The 12155-nt window shown below is 42.8% G+C and overlaps 1 protein-coding gene across 3 annotated transcripts in view; it reads left to right on the top strand.

Annotated features, from left to right (window-relative positions):
- The window catches only part of cdkal1 (CDK5 regulatory subunit associated protein 1 like 1), a 553618-nt gene that overhangs the window by 415012 nt on the left and 126451 nt on the right, over window positions 1–12155 (top strand). For all 3 annotated transcript variants that reach the window (XM_033013633.1, XM_033013634.1, XM_033013635.1), the window contains exon 12: window positions 5579–5641. In XM_033013633.1, the coding sequence (XP_032869524.1) occupies window positions 5579–5641 (63 nt within the window). The remainder of the gene's footprint in view (window positions 1–5578; window positions 5642–12155) is intronic.

Below are 12155 nucleotides of genomic sequence, written 5' to 3'. Positions count from 1 at the left end.
TTTTGCTCTTTAAATGTGTGTTCGGCTGTAATAAAAAAACATCTGGGTGTAAACTGTGAAACAAAAGCAGTTCCAAGAAGGTGATTGATCAAAGGGAAATTACCAGTTGAGTCTGATGCTTAACTTATACGTTTACAAGATGTCTGCTTGTAACTGATTATGATCAGTAACAGATCATAATCAGGTAACAGCCCATTCACGGTCAGGTCAAGATCCCTAAACTTACAACAACTGGGACTTGCAAATGGCGCCAAACTGGCCACCCTGTACACTGTGTAGGAAGGAACTGCTGATGCTGGTTTAAATCCAAGAAAGACACAAAATACTGGAGTAACTCAAGACATAAATGTGGGACAGGCTCTCAGCTGGAGAGAAGGAATATGTGACATTTCGGGTCGAGACCTTTCTTCAGAGTGAGAGTCATGGGAAATGAGAGATATATACAGTGATGTAGAGAGATATAGAACAAATGAATGAAAGATATGCAAACAAGTAACGATGATAAAGGAAACAGGCCATTTCTGTCCTAGGCCTCCTCCATTGTCTTTCTGTCCTAGGCCTCCTCCATTGTCTTTCTGTCCTAGGCCTCCTCCATTGTCAGAGTGAGGCTAAACACAAATTGGAGGAACAGCATCTCATATTTCACTTGGGCAGCTTATTGGTATGAGTTTTGATTTATCTAATTTCACGTCACCCTTGCATTCCCTCTCTCTCCATCACTCTCCCACCCAAGTTGAACCAGTTTCTCATTCTCACCTAATAAACAGCTATCAATGGCCTGTTTCCTTTATCATCGTAACTTTTTTGTTCTTTTGAAGTCCTGTTCTATCTGCAGTCCTGAGCTACTATCTACCTCATTGGAGACCCACGGACTATCATTGATCAGACTTCACTGGCTTTATCTTGCACTAAATGTGATTTGCATTATTCCATTTATTGTGTATTTATACACTGTGGATGGCTGGATTGTAATCATGTCTTGCCGCTGACTGGTTAGCATGCGACAGAAGCTTTTCACCGTACCTCAGTACACGTGACAATAAACTAAACTCAATAAACTAAACCAAAACTCATCTCCAGCACACTAAAGGGCCTGTCCCACTTGGGCTTCATTTGCGCGTCATTTACGCGACAGGCCGTTAGTGACTGTCGCGAGAAAATCGTCTAGCAGTACGACAGTCGCGCGCCAAGTGCTCTTGAGGGTCCTGCTTCTTTTGGGAGACATTTGCGATGTAGTTCGCACTGAGTCCGAACTCGTGGCAAGGATTTTCCCAGTGAAAATGTTTCAAAACTACATGCGCTTTATACCCGGGTGGTCACGTGGTGCGGCGCTCAAATGGCGCGCCGACGGCATATGGGCGGCGCATGGTTACGGACATTGACGCACGGTGACGCATAATAAATTAGCATAGGCAATGTTCGTGCGTCACCGTGCGTAACCATGCGTCACCACGCGCTACACGTACGCCGTCAGTACGTCAGCGTACGCCATCAGTATGTCAGTGTGGACAAGGGATACGTCACGCAGGTGGCACGCAAGGATTTTGAGCATTCTGAAATTCTGGAGCGCCGCACGTTACCGCGCGTCACTGCATACGCCGCCACGCCTCACCACACGCCATGCACGCGTCATGACGGGCCAACCAATTTTTAGGATGTCGCGTGAATGACATACAAATGGCCCCCAAGTGGGACAGGCCCTTAAAGCTTGCAAAATATACTATCTATTGTTTGCATCAACTTACCAAGTTGACATTGACTGCATATCGTTCCCCTGAGACCAGTCTGTCTGGCTTAGATGAGCAGCAGCATTATGGGCATCCACTCAAAGTCACACATCATTCTTTGGAGGACACGACTCGGTGACAATATATTGTCACTGGATCAACTTCCTATGATTCCTATCAAACTGCATTTGTGGGTCCACCAAACAATAAAATGATACAAGTGGAAAAACCTGCAATATCTTTTCAGAGCAGTTGATGATGGCACAAATGCTGAGAAACTCAACATGTGTCATATCCCGAGAACAGTTCTGATGAATTCTCTTTTCTTCTCTTTTTTTCTCTCTCATTTTCATAATACAATACATATTTAACGACCATTATGTCGAAACAAAGATCTGCAGATGCTGGTTGATACACTGAAGGACACAAAGTGCTGGAGTAACTCAGCTGGTCAGGCAGCATCTCTGGAGAACATGGAAAAGTGACGTTTCGGATCGCGACCTGAGGTGTCACTTATACATGTTCTCCAGAGATGCTGCCTGACCTGCTGTGTTGCTCCAGCACTTTGTGTCCTTTTCTGTGGAACCCATTTTGAATCGTTGTTCTTTGAAAATGTTGCGACAAATGAAGTATATTTGTACTTTGTAAAAATCTTTCTCCAAACCACAAGTGAACTTATCATTATAACCATATAACCATATAACAATTACAGCACGGAAACAGGCCATCTCGGCCCTACCAGTCCGTGCCGAACAACTTTTTTCCCTTAGTCCCACCTGCCTGCACTCATACCATAACCCTCCATTCCCTTCTCATCCATATGCCTATCCAATTTATTTTTAAATGATACCAACGAACCTGCCTCCACCACTTCCACTGGAAGCTCATTCCACACCGCTACCACTCTCTTGAGTAAAGAAGTTCCCCCTCATGTTACCCCTAAACCTCTGTCCCTTAATTCTGAAGTCATGTCCTCTTGTTTGAATCTTCCCTATTCTCAAAGGGAAAAGCTGATCCACATCAACTCTGTCTATCCCTCTCATCATTTTAAAGATCTCTATCAAGTCCCCCCTTAACCTTCTGCGCTCCAGAGAATAAAGACCTAACTTATTCAAACTTTCTCTGTAACTTAGTTGTTGAAACCCAGGCAACATTCTAGTAAATCTCCTCTGTACTCTCTCTATTTTGTTGACATCCTTCCTATAATTGGGCGACCAAAATTGTACACCATACTCCAGATTTGGTCTCACCAATGCCTTGTACAATTTTAACATTACATCCCAGCTTCTATACTCAATGCTCTGATTTATAAAGGCTAGCATACCAAAAGCTTTCTTTACCACCCTATCTATATGAGATTCCACCTTCAAGGAACTATGCATGGTTATTCCCAGATCCCTCTGTTCAACTGTATTCTTCAATTCCCTACCATTTACCATGTACGTCCTATTTTGATTTGTCCTGCCAAGGTGTAGCACCTCACATTATGGATGTGAAGAGAACTGTTGGTCAACAAGTTGTGACTGTCTACTGAAGAAACACAGAAAATAGGTGCAGAAGGAGGCCATTCGGCCCTTCGAGCCAGCACCGCCATTCATTGTGATCATGGCTGATCGGCCCCTATCAATAACCCGTTCCTGCCTTCTCCCCATATCCCTTGACTCCACTAGCCCCTAGAGCTCTATCTAACTCTCTCTTAAATCCATCCAGTGATTTGGCCTCCACTGCCCCCTGTGGCAGGGAATTCCACAAATTCACAACTCTCTGGGTGAAAAAGGTTTTCTCACCTCAGTCTTAAATGACCTCCCCTCTATTCTAAGACTGTGGCCCCTGGTTCTTGACTCGCCCAACATTGGGAACATTAAAGAAGAGTCTTTTGGTTAATTTTGTTTCTCTTTCTGCATTTTCTATTTTTATGATTGGAGTAATTTCACACAGCCCAATTGCAAACATCAGTGGATTCAATTGTTTTTTGAAAACCAGTGGGTTTTCCCCCAGAACTCTAGTTTCCTGCCACACTCCAAAGATGTACAGATTTGTAGATTAATTTGGCTTCGGTAAAACGTGTAAATTGTCCCTAGTGTGCAGGTGATCGCTGGTCAGTGCAGATTCAGTGGACAGAAGGGCCTGTTTCTGCGCTGTGTCTCTAAATTAAACTAAACTGCGTTAAAACGTGACGATCTTGTATTCAAGTCTGTGCATTTGGCTTCCATCATTTGGCTGAGTGTTAAATATAACTTTAAAAAGCACCAGAAGCTACCGTTTTCCAATTTCTATCGACCAGAAATATATGCAGCAGACCTTCTGCTGACATGAAGTATATTGCAACCTTATCTATGTTTCACCTTGACATCTATGGCTGGACTGTAATGGAATCTCCACAGAAAATGCATTCTGGGCTTGAAATATTATTTTATTGTAGGCCGTTCATGGGTGATGAACGCCCAACTTATTGACACGCTCCATATTATTACTAAATTCAAAAATCCAATGTACATTAATCCCTACGTGCGACAGAACTAGTTTCCACCCTCACAAGGTAGACAAAAATGCTGGAGAAACTCAGCGGGTGAGACAGCATTTGTGGAGCGAAGGAATAGGTGACGTTTCGGGTCGAGACCCTTCTTCAGACTGATGTGGGGGTGGTGTGGGGGGCGGGAAGAAGAAAGGAAGAGGCTGAGACAGTATGTTGTGGGAGAGCTGGGAAGGGGAGAAAGCAAGGACTACCTGAAATTGGAGAAGTCAATGTTCATACCGCTGGGGTGTAAACTGCCCAAGCGAAATATGAGGTGCTGCTCCTCCAATTTGCGGTGGGACTCACTCTGGCCGTGGAGAAGGCCCAGGACAGAAAGGTCGGATGCGGAATGGGAGGGGAGTTAAAGTGCTGAGCCACCGGGAGATCAGGTTGGTTAGTGCGAACTGAGCGGAGTCCTGGGCCTCCTCCATGGCCAGAGTGAGTCCCACCGTAAATTGGAGGAGCAGCACCTCATATTTCGCTTGGGCAGTTTACACCCCAGCAGTATGAACGTTGACTTCTATAATTTCAGATATTCCTTACTTTCTCCCTCCTTCCCCTCCCCTTCCCAGCTCGCCCATAGCCCACTGTCTCCGCCTCTTCCTTTCTTCTTCCCGCTCCCCTGCCCCCACATCAGTCTGAATGAAGAAGGGTCTCGACCATAACATCACCTATTCCTTTGCTCCATAGATGCTGCCTCACCTGCTGAGTTTCTCCAGCAATTTTGTCTACCTTTGATTTTTCCAGCATCTGCAGTTCTTTCTTAAACATTTAGTTTCCATACTCACACCACATTTAGTAATTGTTCCTCCTTATTTTTCTTGTGTCCTTTTGAAGCAATTCATTACAGTACTAGACTTTAGAGATACAGTACAGATACAGGTCTTCAGCCCACCGAGTCCGTGCCGTCCAGTGATCACCCCATACACTAACACTATCCTACACACTAGGGAAAATTTACCATTTACCAAAGCCAATGAAACCCACAAACCCGCACATCTTTGAAATGTGGGAGGAAAACCCACGCGGTCACGGGGAGAACGCAGAAACTCCGTACAGACAGAACCTCTAGTCAGGATCGAACCCAGGTCTCTGGTGCTCCAAGGAAGCAACACTACCGCTGCGCCACAGTGCCGCCCTATGGAGCTATTGTGTGATTTTTATGGACAAAATCAACTTATGGACATCTGTCAAAACAGAACCTGTTCATTACCTGGGGATGGTTACATTACATTTTTTTCAGTTGATGCAATTTTGCTTTAATGTGTTAATTGCTTTGCTTGCATTATTCATAATTTAGATTACTTCTAAATATTGGTTACATTTTTTGTTCCAGAAAAAGCAAAGAACCAGGGAGCTGTCTCAGCTGTTTCAGTCGTACACCCCGTATGATCACAAGGTAAGATGGCTCTGCCATGCATTCTAGTCCAGAGAAACCTTCCCACTACTGCTCGCAAAATTATTGAGTTAGTTTCAACAAAACACCAATAATTCATCAAGCTTAGGATATTGGTGGTGTCGGACTGCAGCCTTTCCAGACTCTCAGATGTTATTAATGCTTCAACACACTTTTAGATCACTTAATAATTAAAAGAAACTGTTACACCGTACTGGAAGAAATTTTACCGTGAACCCAGTGAGTTGAAATCAAATATGGGTACCTGGATCCTAATGAGTTGAATGGAATACATGGACTGGGGCCCCAGTGAGTTGAAAGAGACCAGATGAGTCAGGGCCCTGGTGAGTTAAAATGGAGGCATGAATTGGGGTTAAAATGGTGTTAAAATGGAGGCGTGAACTGGAGCACTGCTGAGTTAAAATGGAAACGTGAACTGGGGCCCTGGTGAGTTAAAACGGAGTGTGGAAAACATCACTTGCTGAGACAGATGCAGAACAGTCATGGTTTTTGAATGTAGACACAAAGTGACAGATTAACTGTTTACTGCAGCGCAACAGAACTCTGAGAAATTTATTGCAACGGTAGTCGTTTCACAAATCCCCCAAAACTGCTGTATCCCACATCTTGTAAAAGCTTTTATCTTCAGTTAAACATTTTGATCCCAGAAGTGTTCTCGCATTTTATCATTGTGTTTGATTTGTGTCGTTTACAGATAATTTGTCTCTCAGTGTAAAACAGTGGCGCAGCTGGTAGATGGGATTAGTATAGACAGGCAAAAAGATTGGTGTGGACGTGGTGGGTCGAATGGCCCATTTTTGTGCTCGACAACTCTATGACTCAGACTCTGATTCTATATCTCACCACGTCCATGGTGAATCTGTGTAATTCATTGCCACAGATGATTGTGGAGGCCAAGTCAGTGGATATTTTTAAAGCATAGATTTTTGATTAGTAAGGGCGTCCAGGGGTTATGAGGGAAAGATAGATCAGCCATGATTGAATGGCAGAGTAGACTTGATGGGCCGAATGGCCTAATTCTGCTTCTAAAACGTATTGACATTAACTCTACAGAAGACAGTTGTCCAACATCTTGTGGATGAAAGGAAATACAACCAAGTGGGGTTCCAACTTTATCCGTACAAACATGAATCCGTCCCACTTTGGATAAGGTTTCTTCGATAAGGTTTAATATTTGTACAGCAGCACTGCATTTGGGTGGCACGGTGGCACAGCTGTAGAGTTGTTGCCTTACAGCACCAGACACAGGTTCGAGTCTTACTATGGGTGCTGTCTGAATGGAGTTTCTACGTTTTCCCTGTGACCGCATGGGTTTCCTCCAAGTGCTCCGGTCTCCTCCCACATTCCAAAGACATACAGGTTTGTAGATTAATTGGCTTCTGTAAATTATCCCTAATGTGAAGGATAGAACTAGTGTATGGGGTGGGGTTTGTCAGCGTGGACTCGGTAGGCTGAAGGGCCTCTATTTCTAAACTAAACTAAACTAGCAGGTTGTTTTCTCCAGTTGTAGGAACATTAAATTCCCCACAGTGCCAGCTGGATGGAATTTGGCACTTGTTCAGCTTTCTTGGCTAACTTTCGGGTTAAAGCTTTGGATCTTTAGACATTAGATATACAGCGGGGAAACAGGCCCTTCGACCCACCGAGTCCACAACGACCTGTGATCACCTCGTACACTAACACTATCCTACACACTGGGGACAATTTACAGTTTTTACCAAATCCAATAAACCTGAAAACCTGTACGTCTTTGGAGTGTTGGAGGAAACCGGATCACCCGGAGAAACCCCACGCAGGTCATGGGGAGAACGTACAAACTCCATTCAGACAGCACCCGTAGTCGGGATCGGAGCCGGGCCTCTGGTGCTGTAAGACAGCAACTCTACCACTGCGCCACCGTGCCGCCAGGCAATGTTGAAATTTAATCTTCTGATTAATCACTGTGTTCGCTTCAAGATGCAGAATTGCTCTAGTTCTTTTGAACAAACCTAGAATTTGTTTACAGTATTAAGCGGTGAGATTTTATGTTTCTTGACAAGGGCCTGTGATTAATACCTGATGTTCAACCATGGATGCATGTTTGGAGTCATTTAAGAGCATTTGCTGCCCATGGAAATTTATTAGGGCAATTACATTGCCATTATTTTTATTTAAATTGGTCTCTCGGGCTATAAAATCTCAGACAAAAAGGTTGTTTTCTACCGAGAACAATGTACTGCAGTGAGTTACAAGACAGTGTTGCGCAACTCCAAACGTTATATCACCCATTTTGGAGTAGTACGATTTGGAAGTGTACCTTCCGGCTATTTCAGTATTCCTCAGAAACATTGTCACTTGCACTTTGAGAGTTACCATTGATGATGTCCTGGTGCATCATTTATGATTTGTTTCCAGCTGCCTTTTTCTGTCCATATCACAAAATTCCGAACCTAAGTTAGTTTCGATGTGAAAAGATATCGAGTCTCTCCACGGTCTAATAATTTACACAAATACCAGAAAAGGCAATGAAGTTCTTTACATTTGCACAATCCCTTTTGCCTCCCACACAGTGCTTTTCACTCGTTTGTGAAGGGTTTGAAATTAAACCAGCTTATACTTCCAAGCCCTGTATAAATGCTACATATTGAACATGAACAGTTCATTTCTTTTTGACATTTACATTGATGTTTGCACGTTATGACTGTAAAGTTCAAGGTTTTTGGCGAATTAAATTCATTTTCCTATTTGGAACTTATTTGAGCAGATTTTCAGTTCTCTTCATTCTGTAATAATAATCAAATGGAAAGTCAATTTGATCTGCAACAAACTTTCATAAGTACACATTTTTTTCTGTTTGAAGTAAAATTAAATCCAATTGATGAATTCCCAATCTTAATATATACCTGTAAATTTGAAGTGAATAGTTTGAAATTATTAATCAAGGATGAACCTTACCCCGGTCACTCCTTCTTCTCCCCATCGGGCAAGAGATACAGAAGTATGAAAACGCACACCTCCAAATTCAGGGAGATTTCCTTTCCAGCTGTCATCAGGCAACTGAACCATCCTATCTATGACTAGAGAACAGTCCTGAGCTTCCATCTACCTCATTGGTGACCCTCGGACTATCTTTAACTGGGCTTTACTGCACTTTATCTTAGAAACATAGAAACATAGAAAATAGGTGCAGGAGTAGGCCATTCGGCCCTTCGAGCCTGCACCGCCATTCGATATGATCATGGCTGATCATCCAACTTAGTTTCCCATCCCTGCCTTCTCTCCATACCCCCTGATCCCTTTAGCCACAAGGGCCACATCTAACTCCCTCTCAAATATAGCCAATGAACTGGCCTCAACTACCTTCTGTGGCAGAGAATTCCACAGATTCACCACTCTCTGTGTAAAAAATGATTTTCTCATCTTGGTCCTAAAAGACTTCCCTCTTATCCTTAAACTGTGACCCCTAGTTCTGGACTTCCCCAACATCGGGAATAATCTTCCTGCATCTAGCCTGTCCAACCCCTTAAGAATTTTGTAAGTTTCTATAAGATCCCCCCTCAATCTTCTAAATTCTAGCGTGTACAAGCCGAGTCTATCCAGTCTTTCTTCATATGAAAGTCCTGCCATCCCAGGAATCAGTCTGGCGAACCTTCTCTGTACTCCCTCCATGGCAAGAATGTCTTTCCTCAGATTAGGAGACCAAAACTGTACGCAATACTCCAGGTGTGGTCTCACCAAGACCCTGTACAACTGCAGTAGAACCTCCCTGCTCTTGTACTCAAATCCTTTTGCTATGAATGCTAACATACCATTTGCTTTCTTCACTGCCTGCTGCACCTGCATTCCTACTTTCAATGACTGGTGTACCATGACACCCAGGTCTCGTTGCATCTCCCCTTTTCCTAATCGGCCACCATTCAGATAATAGTCTACTTTCCTGTTTTTGCCACCAAAGTGGATAACCTCACATTTATCCACATTATACTGCATCTGCCATGCATTTGCCCACTCACCCAACCTATCCAAGTCACCTTGCAGCCTCCTAGCATCCTCCTCACAGCTAACACTGCCCCCCAGCTTCGTGTCATCCGCAAACTTGGAGATGTTGCATTCAATTCCCTCATCCAGATCATTAATCTTGCAAATGTTATTCCCTTTATCTGTATTTGTACACTGTTGACGGCTCGATTGTATAGTCTTTCCGCTGACTGGATAGGACGCAGCAAAAAGCTTTTCACTGTCCACAGTACGTGACAATAATGTAAACTTAACTAAACTGAGCCTGAAAACATCCAGGTTCTCAGCCAAAAGCCTTCAGATTCTGAAGAAGGGTCTCGACCCGAAACGTCACCCATACCTTCTATCCAGAGATGCTGCCTGTCTCACTGAGTTACTCCAGCATTTTGTGTCTATCTTCGGTGTAAACCAGCATCTACAGTTCCTTCCTACACATCCAGGTTTCCAACAGCCATCAGGCTATCAAACACTACAGCCTCCAAATAAGCTCTGAACTACACAGTCTTGGGGGCATTGGTTTTGTCTTTTTGCACTCTTATTGTTTATTTGTTTTTATGTGCATGTATGTATGTATGTATGTATGTGTATGTGTGAATTTTTTTTCTTGTTTATTGTATTATTTACAGAGTACGATGTTTATATATTCTGTTGTGGTGTACAAGTAAGAATATCATTGTTCTCTCTGGGACATATGACAATAAAACACTCTTGACTCTCTTAAGCTACCTTTGGAGCCTCTACCCTGATTGCAGGTCGACAGATTAATTGTAAAAAAAACTTTCCACCACTTCAACTGAAGCAAAACCTCCTCTTCCTCCCTTGCCTGTTTCCTAATCTCTGCATTCAGAAAGGGTGCTATGTATGTATCAATTTAAAAGATTCCTGTGTTATAAGTAAAAAATAGCGTATTGTTTGGCTTTCTTTCTAAATTTATCACTGTCTTCGAACATCCGTGGAATATCATTTTAAAATACCACCAGCAATGATTTATGCTTGGACAATGCGTCTATTTTTAATGCAGCCAACTGTTCCTGGACTAGAGGGGGTGAAGAGAGGGGTTGAGTAGGCTGGGTCTCTATTCCATGGAGCCCAGGAGGATGAGAAGTGATCTTGTAGAGGTATACAAAATCATGAGAGGAATAGATAGGGTAGATGCACATAATCTTTTGCCCAGAGTAGGGGAATCGAGGACCAGAGGACATAGGTTCAAGGTGAAGGGGAAAAGATTTAATAGAAATCCGAGGGGTAACTTTTTCACACGAAGGGTGGTGGGTGTATGGAACAAGCTGCCAGAGGAAGTAGTTGAGGCTGGGACTATCCCATTGTTTAAGAAACAGACAGGTACATGGATAGGACAGATTTGGAGGGATATGGACCAAGCACAGGCAAGTGGGACTAGGGTAGCTGGGACATTGTTGGCCAGTGTAGACGAGTTGGGCCGAAGGACCTGTTTCCACACTGTATCACTCTATGTGCGGACACTTTCCTCAATATCTGGAATGAAATGTCCACAAAATCGATATCAGAATTGAACTGAAAATGAAAAAAAAAACAATTGCTGCTATTCCATGTAATGTACATGCAAAACCGTTTAAAGATGTGTGAGGAAAGCAGACCACTTTCATCATGGGACGAAGGGCCTGTTCCTGTGCTTTTTTTTCCAAACTTACTTATTCTGGATTAATCAAGATATAATTTAGTTATTGGTTGTTTCAAATTGGCCACCCGTGTATGAATTATGCTCCCAAAAAGCCTCCATGTAGAATATAGATGAGATTGATTATTTATTGTTTGGGGTTTTTTTAGTGCACCCTCAGGTGATTTTTGATTTATTTGTAGAAATAATGGTGATAGATATTTAAAGAAGGATATTTCAAGCTGGCAATTACGTGGCTGTCTCTATTGCCTGCCTACTACATCAGTTTCTGCAGACTCCCAAGAGCCCAAATGACTTTTGCATTACTTTGAATTACTGAGGATGGCTGCTGTTTGCCTGTGATCTCCTTTGAGCTTGGTGCTACTTCAGAACGGTGTTCCGACCCACAACACTGCACCACAGTAGCATTTGGAGCCGTATCATTTACAGAATCCCGATATGCTTTATGGTTCTCAAGATGGTATTAATTTAGAAAAATAAAAATCAGCTTTGATTTAGTAATTTCAGACATGTTGCAGAATTTTATTCCAGCTGTTTATATGCAATGTATATCACACACGCTCTAACTCACTACTGGATTGTTTTGCCATTGGTATTGCTTAATATGAATTACTGTCTTACATAATACTACACTAAATTTATTTCAGTCGTTTCTTAACGATATGAATGTCTGTGAGTGTAAATTTGTTTGGAACCAAGCCTTGAATTCCTGCCCTCAGAGGGAGTAATAATTCAAACCAGTGGGGCAAGGTATAGAAACTTTGTGAAACGAGTACTGTATAAGATGCTCCCATGCTTCACGTAGTCATTTAGACATCGATATTTGAAAACTGTGGTTTTATT

Source organism: Amblyraja radiata, chromosome 2, assembly GCF_010909765.2.
Source record: "Amblyraja radiata isolate CabotCenter1 chromosome 2, sAmbRad1.1.pri, whole genome shotgun sequence".
NCBI lineage: Eukaryota > Metazoa > Chordata > Chondrichthyes > Rajiformes > Rajidae > Amblyraja > Amblyraja radiata.
The sequence above is the reverse complement of the archived record's forward strand: the minus strand, read 5'-3'. Positions and strand labels throughout refer to the sequence as shown.